Source organism: Nuphar pumila, chromosome 8, assembly GCF_984573655.1.
Source record: "Nuphar pumila chromosome 8, dmNupPumi1.hap1.1, whole genome shotgun sequence".
Taxonomy (NCBI): Eukaryota; Viridiplantae; Streptophyta; class Magnoliopsida; order Nymphaeales; family Nymphaeaceae; genus Nuphar; species Nuphar pumila.
In genome coordinates, this window is record NC_143256.1 from 3514300 (window position 1) to 3529150 (window position 14851).

A 14851-nucleotide genomic window follows, 5' to 3' on the forward strand; every position below is an offset into this window, starting at 1 on the left:
TTCAGTCCCTTGCTCTTTTCATTTGTCTTCCACTTCTTTTTCTTTGGTTTATAAATTTTGTTTCCTGAATTTTGAAATTCATGTATGTTTTAGAAAGGATTTGTCTGGCATGTCAAACTGATTGGTGTCAGAGGTCAGCTCATCACGAGGTATGGCTTAATAATATAGGACACCTTTGATGTTTATTCATCATCATCATGCATGGCTTGGATCTCAGATATATTTAGTTTAACAAACTCTATTTTGATGAGAAAGCACATACTGTCCTGTAACTGCAAACCTGATGTGTCATTGTAGATTCAATTAGACAAGGTCCCCTTGTTAATTTGTTATTAGCTCGAAGGGGCATGTTTTGAAAATAATATTTGGAAACCCTGTTGTGGTTGATTCAGTTGTTAAGTTTATGAATTTTGGCATAGTTGCAACTTGCAACTCAACCACCGATGCTTTCTTTTGTAGATATGTTTGATTGATACCTATTTGTATTGTAGTTTATTTGGTTAATGCATGCTAAATCCATTTTTTTATGCATAAATTTTAGAGGTTTTATATTTTAATTCCTATTTTTGCAATTTCATGGATGAATGCATGCTAAATACACTTTTTTTTCAGGTATGCTTACTGATGCAGTGCATGAACCGTAGTTTCAACGTCGATGAGGATCAACGTGAGGGCCGCCGGTGCGGTGAAGGATCAGGGCTGTTCCGTTAACGGACTGTCGCGGGCGGCTACTTGTAATGTGCAACAGTGCAATACACAGAATCCCAATGGCCACGTTGAATCAACACAAATTCGGTTCAATAGAACCAAGCAACAATAAATTAACAAACTGAAGGAATCAAGAATGTTCACCAACTGATAATATTAAGAACCATCAAACAATGACTAATGGAAAAGTATCAGGGAACATAAAAATGACAGAAAGAATGCAAAGCCTCCAGCAATGACCGTGCGGATGAAGACAAAAATGCAAAGAAGGCTATTTATTTAATGGATTGACGCAACTCACAATGAATCAAGGTAAATAATAAGCAAACAGTTAACTGATGGCTAAATGCCAGGAACAAAGGGAGGATCGTGCAGAAAAGGAAAAAAAAACTAACGCTGAAAGAAAACAAAAGGCTGCCGTGAACTAACAAAAGGAAAAACAAAACAAAACAGGTTGCAGTATAATTCCAATCTTCTCTGTCCTTCACGAAACCCTAGGTAGGGTATTAATAATGCCTGACTGGATCTGGGTCTCGGGTCCAGTCCTTGGACCCGAGACGAACTCTGATTGCTACTGGATTTGGGGCGTCCCGTCTCGTGCCCTTTGTGCTCACCTGGAGTAGGTACAAAAGGACCTCTTCTCCGTGCCTCGGTTCAGTGATCCGGATCGGATCCACCACTTGGATTCGATCACCGATCCCATGGTGCAAATCCAGTCCACCGTCTGGGTCAGGCTGTATGGACTTGGGTCCATCTTGCTCTGCATCATTCTCCCCTGGTTGGAAAGAAGTCGGCTCTGACGACTTGTTGTCTCCACAATAAGTATATAGATCAGACACATTGAAGATAGGCAAAATGTGCCAATCTTCAGGCAATTTAAGGAGGTAGGCATTCAAACCTAAGCATTGAAGGATCTTGAAAGGACCATATTCTTTAGGACTCAATTTACTATAAGTACCTACTCGAAAACACCCAGGATGCAGGTAAACCCATACTAGTTGACCGACTTGAAACTGGACATCATGACGACCTTGGTCTACAAAGGTGCCGTAGGCTTCGCGGTTCTCAATGAGTTTGGTGCGGGCTTTTCTATGTATGTCACGCATGTGCTCGACAACATCAAACGAGAAAGACCAGTAAAATAGGCCCGCGAGCGAGAGAAACCCGGTCTCCTTGGTGGGAAGAAGAACTATCTTGTGACCCTTAAAGATAAATGTGTACGTGTTCCTACGACCATCATGGATGGTACGGTCAAACTACCAAGGACGTCTCAAAAGGATGTGACAAACACTCATAGGGGTCACATCACACTACACTTCATCGTGGTAATGCTCTCCCATGGAAAACCGAACTAGACAACGCAGGGTGATAGGTACTTTATTTCCTTTCATAAACCATGCCATCTTATAAGGTTGAGACAGTTTTTTCATTTTTAGGTTCAAGGTGGACACGACACTCTCAGACACCATATTCTCACATGCCCCGGTATCAATGATAACATCACACGCACGCCCCTCACAGTTGCACCGGGTTCTAAAAATATTATTTTGCAACCATTTTGTCGGGGCCGACTCTCGGGATGTGGTCAAAACATGACGGATGGTTAACAAATTTTCGATGCTGCCGTCGAACTCAACGACTTTCATCTCGTCATCTCCCTCAACAAGCGACTCACCCTCGCTCTCACTATCGGACGTTGACTCAACAATACCCTCCGCTAGATGGGTGTTCTTACTCACGGTGGGATACTTGGACGCAATATGACCTAGTTCTTGACACCTAAAACAATGAACGGTAGACTCACTGGGCGTAGCTTTGGATCTGGTGTGGTACGCAGGTCCAAACTGATCGGGTTTGCTAGGGTCGACTCTAGGGGTGGACTTTGAGTCTTTTCCTAGGGGAGCTCGCTCCCTTGGTTGGGAAACTCGACTTGGGTTGACTGGACTGATCATTACGGGATGTCCTATATTCCTACCTCATTTTCAAATTTTCCTCCACATTCATAGTCTAACTGCTTGCCTGATTTAATGATTCGACTGTGATACAACTGAAGTCATAAAAAATAGCAGGACGCAGACCAGAAATATACCTCGTGACCTGCTGGCGGGCGGTCTCCTCGATCTGCACTCGCAGGGATAGGCGATGGAACTCAGCAGTGTACTCCACCACAGTACTGGTGCCTTGACGCAAGGTAAGGTACTCCTTGTAGGCTCTCTCAGCGTGATCTGACAACACAAACTTAGACTGCATCAACCACTGCATTTCCTCCCAAGTTCGTACGCGCTCTAGTCTCTGCCGCTCCCTCGACCTCTGCAGCTCAACCCACCATGTCTGCGCTAGGCCTCTCAATCGAGTAGAGGCTAGGGAGACACGACGATGCTCAGCAACATTGTGGTAGTCGAAGAAGAACTGGATGACATTTTGGATCGGGGATGGGTTAATGGGTTGGTTCTGGTGCGGGTATTGGGTCTGGTTGGTATAGTATTGGAATGATTCGCCCGATTAGATATGGATCGGGTCTAGTCCTAAGCTACTCGTCGAACCCAGACTTGGATAGGTTGGATCGGGGATTGAGTTGTGGGGATAAAAGGCTTGGTTTGAACTTGATCCACAATCCATATGATTATGGGTCTGGTTTCGACCCGGCTCAAATTCAAACTGGAGCTCCGTTCGGGTCCGATATGGGTTTTGATCGGCATTGGATCCATATTGGGGTTCAAACATAATGGGTTGGGTCTGATTTGGGGCAAACCGCGAACCAAACCCAACTGGGTAGGTCGGGTAACGAGCTTCGAAACTCGAACTCGCTCCTAGGAACCCAAAGGGTGGTCCCCGAGACCCGGGCTGGGGTCCTGTCGTAACCAGGTTCGGACCCACCCACACGGATCCATGACCCCCTGTGCGCAGGTGGGCTGCAGTAGCGCCCCCACGCGCAGGTTCAAGGAAATGGGTCTTGGGTCCAGCTGACGCTGTGGTGCCAACAGCCTGGCCCAACGTCACGCTGGGGAATTGCGACCTGGGTCCAAGCTGCGGCACAGGCACCATGGCGTGTGGCCAGGCCTATGCACCAATATTAGCGTTGGGGTACACGGCCAGAGCCCCTGGTTTTGGCTGACAAACACCAGTGACCAGGTTGGTAGCCGGAACAGGTCCCGTTGTGACAGACGATACCTGACGTGGATCGTGGGCACGACCAAGAAGGATCGACTGACCTGATTCGGCTGATGTAACAGGTACATGACTGTCTGCATCGTCACCCAGGTCTGCCCCTGTTTTCAACATTGAGGCCGTGCGCGTACCCCCGGATGACTTGACGATCACAAGTCGATCCTCAATCCCATCGATGCGCTTTGACATACCAGCCATATCTTTGTTTAGGCGCAGTAGGTTTTCTTGTATATGAGTTACTACGTCCAGCACCCGCAGCACTGGATCTTCCACGGCGGTTCCCTCCCGCTCTTTTCTACCGGTAGGATCGTGCCAAGCCTCTTGAGCCATCCCGCTGACAAAGGAGGATGTTTACGCTCTGATACCACTTTGATGCAGTGTGGGAACCGTAGTTTCAACATCGATGGGGATCAACGTGAGGGCCGCCGATGCGGTGAAGGATCAGAGTTGTTCCGTTAATGGACTGTCGCGGGCTGCTACTTGTAATGTGCAGTGGTGCAATGCACAAAATCCCAATGGCCACGTTGAATCAGCACAAATTCGATTCAATAGAACCAAGCAACAATAAATTAACGAACTGAAGAAATCAAGAATGTTCACCAACTGATAATATTAAGAACCATCAAACAATGACTAATGGAAAAGTAACAGGGAACATAAAAATGACAGAAAGAATGCAAAGCCACCAACAATGATCGTGCGACTGAAGACAAAAATGCAAAGAAGGCTATTTATTTAATGGACTGACGCAACTCACAATGAATCAAGGTAAATAATAAGCAAACGGTTAACTGATGGCTAGATGCTAGGAACAAAGAGACGATCGTGCAGAAAAGGAAAAAAAAAACAAACGCTGAAAGAAAACAAAAGGCTGCCGTGAACCAACAGAAGGAAAAGAAAAACAAAACAGGCTGTGGTAGAATTCCAATCTTCTTTGTCCTTCACGAAACCCTAGGCAGGGTATTAATAATGCCTGGCTGGATCTGGGTCTCGGGTCCAATCCTTGGACCCGAGACGAACTCTGATTGCTACTGGATCAGGGGCGTTCCGTCTCGTGCCCTTTGTGCTCGCCTGGAGTAGGTACGAAAGGACCTCTTCTCCGCGCCTCGGTTCAGTGATCCGGATCGGATCCACCACTTGGATCCGATCACCGATCCCATGGTGCAAATCCAGTCCACCGCCTGGGTCAGGCTGTATGGACCTGGGTCCATCCTGCTCTGCATCACTTACACTTTTAAGGGTTTTGTATTTTAATCCTTATTTTTTCAATGAAAACAGGCTCTATATTATCTTGAAAAGGGGGACTCTGTTTTTGTTGCTGCTCATACATCTACAGGAAAGACTGTTGTTGCAGAATATGCCTTTGCATTGGCATCAAAGGTGCATTTTTTTAGTGACTTGTTTGTTTTTCTCTATAGATAGTTCGCTAGACTTTCTTATATCTGTAATGCTTATGGTTTGTCATCTTCTGTTAGGTCTTTCTCTCTTTGTGTGCATGTTGTGCTTAAGTTGGTTACTGTATATTTAACTAGTACCTCACATCTGGCCAAGTTATTCCTGTGTTTTCCTTTCAATTAAGTCTTTATTTTGTTGTAGAAAAGGAAAAGAAAATAACAGTGGCCAAAATTCTGAATGCTTTTTTGCTCCAAGTTACCTCAATTTTACTTCAGTTGGGGATAAATATGTTCTTAGTTATTCAAATATCATTGATCAACATTTGACTCATAACTTTGAGCATCTTTTGTCCATGCAGATACAACGTTAGACTATTTGATGTCAATAATATAATGGCATATTTTGTAATTTTGGAAGATTTTAAGTAAAGCATATGTCTCATACATGGTAGTGTCACAACCGTGGTGGCGTGTAAGTATCCTGTGTGTCCAATGAGTGCATTCTTTTATCGACTCATATCATAAGCAAAAGCATGATGTTCTTGCCACAAAACTTCTTAGGGATTCAAGTGTTTCTCTAGTTGGTCTTTACCAGTCATACAAACATAAATTGAGAGAGGCTTCCTTGGTTCTATAGGTGATCAGTCTGTCGCATAAACCATTTCTAATGTTCTAACATCCTTGCCTTTTGTTTTCCCTGGCATCCAAGCCCCTAGGTGAGTTTCTGTTTTAAATATTTAAAGCTTGTGTAAATTGTTTGATTACTTGTAACAGACTGTTACAAGCCACCATAATTCCAATCTCTCTATGTAAATTGTTTGATTACTTGTGACAGACTTACATGCCACCATAGTTGATCTTTACCTAGACACTCTTTCCTTCTCAACTTATAGCAAGAATCCTAGAATAAATTGTTATGTTATATGTTAAAGCTTTTTGTTGATCAATCACCAACTGATAATCCCTTGTGGATATCAATCGAACTGATGCATGAGAGAAACCAATATAGGCTGAATTCCCTGAACATAATACTAAAAGTGCATATGATGAAGGCATAAAATTGCAGAAGGGCATGAGAGCCCAAAAAATTTCCAGGACCTTTCAGATGTGTGTTGATAATTTTAAAAATAATCCTTTGATGTGAATGAATAATAAGACACCATAATGTAATGTAACAATGTGTCCTCTTAAGTTTATTTGCATTTCTGTTCTGTTTTTGTAAACTTTGGTTTGAAATTACAATGATGTATATGTTATGTGATTAGGGATGGTTTTCGATACAGATTGGAAAATATTGTTCTTGGTCAATCCAGCAATCATACTGATTCTGCTGTTGGTAGTATTGTAAATGTTTCTAGAACTGATCAAACAAGGCCAACTTTGGTGGTTCTAGATGAAGTCCAGTATGAGTCTCAGCCAAGAGATGAAGAATCTGATGCACATCCAATATCAGAACATATGGAGGCTGTGGAAAGCAACAAATCTGTGCTAAATGCTCAGGAAGGATCTACAGAAGACATGAGAAGGGATTGGGAAGAATCTGATCTGGTCCAGGTTAATGAAGGAAAAGTTGCAGCTTCTAAAGAACTTCATGGAGATTGGCAAGGTCAACTTCAAGATCAAGCAAAAGTAGATGCATTGGAAGATAGGGATTCCAGTGGTTTGCAAAAACATGATCTGATGCTTAATTTGGAACTTATCTTCCATGGTTTCTAAATTTTTTCTTTTCATTTTTGCATCTGATGCTTCTTTGTTGTTGTCTATTGAATGTTGTGGTTTCTTGATAAACTACTTTTGGTTTGTCATCAACAGATTCATATTTTGTGTGGAAGCTAGAACTCCTATTGGGCAAAATGAAAAAAAAAACATTAACTATGGCCATGGGCCGTAGTTAATAGTCATCAATGACTACTGGCACTAACTACGACCCATGGCCGTAGTTAATAGTTTGCCATTACCTTGGTCAGTATCCTCATTAACTATAGTCAGCGCCAGTACTTAAAAAACACACCATTAACTATGGCCATCAGTCCTAATTAATGCTATTAGATATAGTATTATCCACTATGGTTGTTGGCCCTAGTTAAAGATTATTTATTATGGTTTTTTTTAGCATTGACTATGGCCAGTGGCCGTAACTAATAATACAAAATTTTATAGTGTGTGAATCTCGAAAGTTCACTCAAGATGGGTGAGTTTTTGAGTTATGCAAAAAACCTGAACTATCTTAGAAAGGGTTTAGTCCAAAATATTTAGAAAATTTATGATGAGTTTTTCAATGAAAATAGGTTCATTTGAAAGCTAAGACACGTAGCTATCACCAAAAAATTTGAGAGGTTGAAACTTCTTTTGGATTGAGGCTAGTGGCAGTTTCTTTGAGCAACTTATATTTGCCCTATTCTGTCAGAGCAAAAATTTTTTTTGCAGACCTACAAAGCCATGATCAACAGATAATTTTCTGCTAAGTGTAAGTCTTTGGTTGGGACATATTTACTTGTGAACTTGTATTAATTGTGCTGGCTTGTGCTTATGCAATGTTGTACATGTGTCATGTTATCCTATGTGATTGACATGTTAGATGAACCATGTTAGTGTGCATTGGCATACATATCTTGATTACGTATTTTCATGGTTTATGTTATGTTAAATGGTCTCATGCATCATGTTAGTATGATATGTAGTATGTGTTGGTGCTGTAAGTCATGTAAGGCATACATACACTGGCTTGCGAGCAAGCCCTAGTTTGGGAAGACCATTTGGGTGCAGTTGCACCATTGGTTATGGATAATGTTTAACATACTCATATACACTTTTTTGTCTCAAAGAGATATTGTTACATGATGCCCCTTAAGGGAGAGTATGTACCTCGAGAATTCAAATGGGCTATATCTAGTGAGCTAATTGTATTTCAGAAAAATTCAGGTGTAACGCTCTAAGATTTTTCAACCCTTGAAAAAATACGTGAAAATTAAAAACTTTTCTTTTTTATTAAAATCGTTAGTAGAAATATTTTCAAATAGGGTTCAAAACCTCAGGCAGGTTACATTATACTAAAAAATGATTATACTGAATTCAAAAGGGGATAAGATGACACAAATAAAATGCTTTCATTCAAAAGAACAATGTATTATTTAAAATATTCTAAAATCAATACAATATCATGTGTCTGAATTTAATGCCTAAGAAAGGAAAATCATTTGCTCATCGACAGCGTCACAACATCCCGTATTTGTTCCACAGCTATATTGTATTTTTTTATCTGCAATCATTTGACCATAAAAATGGTTCGACTTGTGAAACGTAGTAGGGTTCCATACCAATTCCAAATAAAAGCATAAAATTTAACATTTATAACACAGTGTTCTCAAATCTAGAAGTCACAACAAATTTAGATTATATATTCTAGAAACTCAATAGATATGTAGAAAACATGATTCCAGAATGTTAATATAGTAAACAAAAATTCAGTTGTGACAGTAAAACACCATTTGGATGTCACAATTCATCAACATGTATGCATACTTTAATCAGAAGAAAGAATATGCTTTAAGTACAGTAACATAATAAAATAATTAGTGTGAGCAGGAAGATCTTATGTTTCGATATTTAACTCCCACTGTGGGTACTCACAGGAGAAACTTTGAGTGCAGTTGGGGCTGTACGAGGGATTATTATGCTACGTATTGTAATACCTCGCATAACTAACTAACTCTGTGACTCCGTAGGAGGCCGTTCAATAACCATGAGAGAAGTTTGCCCTGGGCCATAAACAAGGATGCATCCTAACTTTTTGTAGAAGTATGAAAACTACCCACCTAGGATATATATGTGATATATTCTATCTTGTATCTCTGATTGCTAGTGACGTTGAGTCATTACCATTTGAGAGACATATTTATCAGAGTTTGTACCACCTACCCTCTCCAAAGTAGATATTGTTCTTGAATGAGTCTGAAGGGTTATCTTTATTACAGGGGATGTGCCTCACTCTCGTAGGCCAGACCAGGATTCACTAACCCACGTACCTATTTAGGGTAACAACTATGGTTTTGTATACTCAACCATTCATTGATATCTCTATATATACGAGCCTATGCCTATGAAGGTAGATGCCCCTTTAGGTGTGTGTAGGCATGTTTCATTATCAACTAATGCCCTTTTTTGCACTCTATGAGTTTGAGTCATCTCGAGCTTGCATACAAGTCAAACCCGGTATAATTTTATGCCATACACACACTATTATCCTCCTATGGCAACAACAGGTTCCTCTAACTTTGGACCTCTATCGGGCCACAATTAATTTATTTTATGCATAACATCTATTCTTAGGCGTGACAATTCACTGCCTGCAGGGTTCCACAAGAGCTGCACCAATCATCACAAATATTTAGGCATGCTCAAAATAACATATGCAAACTTTACACATTATTTTAACCATAAAGCGATGTATGTGAAATGTGAACATGAAACAATATGTGAGCCATAATTTTACTTGAACTAATGCATGAAACAATACATGTGAGACATAATTTTATGTGAACTAATGCATGTGAGCATGAAACAATATATGCGAGCTATAATTTTACGTAAACTAATGCATGTGAATACATATGAAACACAGGAACATTCTAAGTTAAATATTTATTTTCTTGTAAAATATTTTTAAAACATCCATTTTTTTATAAAATATCTCAAATATTTTTCTTCTTCGAAAAGCATTTAATTCTTTGTTAAATGTTTAAGTCCTCAAATGATATTTATATTGGAATCTATTACATTCGAAATATTGCAAAGTCACAAGGAATTGCATAATTTAATTGATAAATGCATATATTAAATATAATGCATTTTTTACGAGCATTTAATAGGAAAACAATTATAAAATATTTATTTCCTTGCAATGTTTGTAAAAGATTTATTTTCTTATAAATATTCACACTGGTGCATTAATAAAATAAAATAATCGATCTTAAAGTCAAACATTATAATTTTAGGCGCATTTGGTAGGAAGAGACCCTACCTTGGAACACTTGTTGAGAGAAACAAAAAATTCTCAAAATAACCCAGGAGAATTTTCTTTTGAAATAATACTACAATAGCTTCGGTGATCCCTTCGAATGCATAACTACGTTGACGGAGATTGGCAGATTTGAACCCTGTTGGGCTGAGCTAAGTTAGACCGAACCTACTTAGGTGGAGGAGGGTGGAACCAGAGGTGTTTGATCCTAGCTGAGTTATGGTCAAACCGAGTGCACTAGGAGGGCTAGGTGAGTCAAGCCTAGGGAAGAATAGGGTTGAGCCGAGGGACTGGGCTAATGGTCAAGGGAGGGTTGGACCTAAGTGAGTCAACTGGGTAAGCACTTAGAGGAGAAGGGACTGGACCTCGTAGGCTACGGAAACATAGGCCAAGGCTAGAGTGGGAGGGGCGAGAGGAGACCACCAAGGTGGCACCAACTAGGGAGAAAGGGGGAGGGGGAGCGAGAGTATGGGAGAGGGAGAGAGAGATGGCAGGATGGAATGAGGGAAATGGGGAGGGGGAAGAGGATTATTTATAGCCAAGGAGAGGTCGGAAAAGGGATGACACATGACCTTGGGAGGGGCACACTTGGCAATTTTGAATTGTCAAGTGGAAAAGAAGAGGCTTCACCTTTTGGAAAACCATGGGCCAAAAACATGGGGTCTGGACCTTGGGTAAAGATCCAGATCCAGTCCACCAAGGTCTAATCAGACCTAACTAGGTTAGTCTCTAGTTTGGTTAGGTCCTAGTTTAGTTATCGTTTGGTTTTAGTTTGGTTACCTTTTTCTACTTAACCTTTAATTAATTTAGTCTTATAGCTAACCTTAGTTAAGGATTAGGTTTTTAATAAGGTTAGTTTATAGTTGACCCAGCCGAGTCAATGAGGGTTGGATGACTATGACCCTCACGTCCTATGTGTCCTCAAAATTTAATAAAAATTATCACTATGCCCCCAAAACTTATCGGGAGCGCTCCAAATGCGTTATAACTTCTATTTTTATGAAATCAAGAGTGTTCTTTTTAGAATTTCGATACAAATGCAACCCAATATTTAAAACTCTAAAAATAGATCGGTAAAATTATAATTTTTCCCTTGGTGTTGTTGGGCATGCTTTGACCTTGTATGAACTCCCAATTTGACGAAATCACTTTCATTTATTTCAAATTTTTTGACACGTATGCAACCAAAAGTCATAAAATAATCTTTTAAAAATTACAGTTTTGCAATTACTTCAAATTGGGTTCTATCCAAACTCGATATCTAGATCACTAGTTAAATAATTTAGTAATTCCTTCGATAATTGTTTTTCCCCTAAAATTTCTTAGATAATAATAAATATTAACTATTTGAGATCTAATGATCTAATAACTTTAACAAATACCAGAATATTACCGATAAATCATTAAATAATAACAGCTAGTGATAATTAATCATTAATTATGTTAAAATAGTTTATTCATAAATCCAGAAATTTCGCAGTTGTTACGTTAGGGTTATGAGGCTCATGCCTAGTGAGGCAATGTGTTAACCTACCTAGAGTGGAGCATAGGCCTAAAGAGCCCAGTGACGAATGCATCTAGTTTGATAGTTAACTTAGTGTCATAACACATAGTAGCCCATTTTAACTCAGGTCTACCTTGAAGAGGGTAGGAGGTACACATGACCAACTAACCATTATATTTTCTTTGGAGGGCAAAGGCATCTACTTGATCTTCGACCATCATTCATAAGGGCTCAAACTACCAAAGAGGCATAGGTAGGCAAGTCCAAAATCTCTAAAGAGTAGAAATCAATTTCACACTAGACCAGTGTGAGTTCTCTCAATCATGAACCACTCAAGTGGGTGTTTTGCATATTCTTTGCATCCATGGAAAAATTAAAATACATGGCATAATAAACACCCTATGTGATTGTTGAGTTGAAGTTAAGTTCCTACGAGTGCACCCTTACAAGATAGTGAAAGAGTAACAATGTAATAATATATTAAATGAGGTTCACAACTGTTTAAGTGATTTAGTAATAATGTTAGCATAATATTGATGCATTTCATGTATGGTTTGAATTATGTGCTTATGTTAGTATATATGGTTATGATATGATCTTGATTACTAATTGTAAAATTCATAAATTTCTCAAAAATTTTAAAATGAATAAAAGAAGATTTTTTGTGAATTATTTAGTTATATACCATTTTTTTAAAATATCGATTGATTAATTAGCAAATTTATTATTGATAATATTTTAGCATTTATTTAAGTTATTAAACATTTAATTAGGAAATTTATGAGGTTTTTATAAGGTATTTTATGTTTTGCATCAACCCAAATAGATTTGGGTAGGGTTTAGACCCATATCGAGGTTTAAACCAGACACTGAAGGGATTAGATCCATTTGATACCCAAATGGACCTGTCGTAAATTAAAAAATATTTTAGATCTATTTAAAAATCCAAATGGATCTCACTAAGCAAAACATGATTTGGATCCATTTAGAGACCCAAATATATCCCACTAAGTGAAATGTGTTTTTGGAATCCATTTGGGAAATCTAAATGGATTGCACTAAAAAAAGGGTATTTTGGTTATCTTTGGAGACCCAAATGGATCCTCTTAAGTTTTGGATCTACTTGAAGATCCAATTGGATCCCACTAAGTGAAATAGAGATTTTAGATCCACCTGGATACCCAATTAGATCCTACTAAGTGAAATAGAGATCTCAGATCTACCTGAATACCCAATTGGATCCCATTAAGAAGATAAGATTTTGGATCTATTTGGAATACCCAAATGGATGTTACAAAAATAAATATATATAATGAGATTTTGGATCCACCTAAAACCCAAATGAATCTCACTTATATAAATAGGATTTGGGTCCACTTGGGACCCAAATCAATTTAATTATAATAATAATAATAATAATAATAATAATAATAATAATAATAATAATAATAATAATAATTGAGATTGGATTTGAATTTAATGAGACCAAAATGGGTCTCACCAAATCCAAACCCAAATGCCATCCCCTCACACCTCTTATTAAGACTCCACCATTGAGTGCCCTACCTCCACCATCCCCCTCCTATAAATACCCACTCCCTCTAATGCTTTAAACCCATTCAGCACACACACTCACTTCTCCTTACGTCTCTCTCCCTCACCTTATTCTCTCTCTTCCCTCTTCCCTTCCCCACTCTCCCTCACCGTGTGCCACCACCACTATCGTCCACCTTCACCCTGACTGCCATACCTATTGGCAGCCACCACCACTTCCGTTTGCCACCACTTTCATCTACCACCTTGCCATCTCCACCTCTCTACAATACCTTCACCACCAACTACACCAGCAGCCAATTGAACCACCTCTGTTATGCACCATCTCAACCGCCTCTCTTATCGCATCTCAGCCACCTCAATGTCGTTACTTTGCTCTCACTGCCACTTTTGTCGTGACTGTTCTGTCGCTGCCATCATCAGACTGTTAACCAAGATGAGAGTGCGTGCCCTTGCTCTTAGTTAAATATTTGAAAAAATCTGAGCCACCTCATGCTTATTGAGGAGAATCCTTCAAGGGTATTTTTGATATTTCTTCATGTATTATAAGATCACATGTAACACCCATAAATTTTAAGAGATTTTTTTTTTAAAACAGTAAAAACAAATTTTCTTTGAGTTAAACATTCTAGGCAGGTTACAATACGATCAATCATCATACTAAATTAAGATGTGAATAACATTCACTATTAAGATTTAATTCATTTCCAATAATTTAAAATTCACATCACAGTATTTTCAATCTAAATAACAAAATTAATTTTTTTAAAACTATCCTCAGGAATGGAAAATACTGGCTCTTGATGTCGCCCAAGCATTCTACATTCGCTCCACAGTTGCATATTATACTTCACCTTAAAGCCCATAAAACGGGCCAGACTTGTGAAAGTCTGGTAGGAAGTTCTATTCACTACACGTAAATTAAAACAATCATGCAAAAGAATATTCTTACAACTCACACATAAAGACATAAACCATCGATTTAAGTATGCATACATTGCAATGCCTCACACGATTACCAATCATACACACTTGCATATTTTTTTTCCAATCAAAAGCAATTACATATCCATGAATAGTTAAATATGCATGAGCACTTAAGGATGCATGCACTTACCAATACAGAACGGGTGACCATTTATGCATGAGTGACTTAATTGTCTTTAATTATTTTTTTTTAAATGATGCAGGCCATGACTAACTAAATGCACAATCAATTTAAGGTCTTACTTCCTAACCCCATAGGTACGATACATGCATTAACTTGGATCAGGCCCATGACATAGGTAGTGTATTCATACAATTATAACTTTAGACCTGACCAAATACTTTTTACCAGTCCTACGCGTGAGGGACAACCATATCAAGAGAGCGCTCCCAACACCATCATCCAAATGCATCAGTTTTTGACTCATGAGTTTCTTATCATTCACCCTGCAATCTACTGTGGAGGTTTCTCGTATCTTCATGGTTGGGGATGAGCAACCTTCCATGCTCAAAAACATT

The 14851-nt window shown here is 39.0% G+C and overlaps 1 protein-coding gene across 1 annotated transcript; it reads left to right on the forward strand.

Annotated features, from left to right (window-relative positions):
* The first annotated feature begins 5122 nt into the window (after positions 1 to 5122).
* LOC149829458 (uncharacterized) lies at positions 5123 to 7051 on the forward strand. The gene is made up of 2 exons (XM_090015543.1): positions 5123 to 5256; positions 6536 to 7051. The coding sequence occupies exons 1-2, from the start codon at positions 5234 to 5236 to the stop codon at positions 6984 to 6986; spliced, it is 474 nt and encodes a 157-aa protein (XP_089871669.1). The 5' UTR covers positions 5123 to 5233; the 3' UTR covers positions 6987 to 7051.
* The last annotated feature ends 7800 nt before the right edge of the window (positions 7052 to 14851 follow it).

Coding starts and splice junctions, on each gene's coding strand:
- LOC149829458 (XM_090015543.1), top strand. CDS start 5,234: ATGCCTTTGCATTGGCATCAAAG. Junction 5,257..6,535: donor CCTTTGCATTGGCATCAAAG/GTGCATTTTTTT, acceptor TTATGTGATTAG/GGATGGTTTTCGATACAGAT.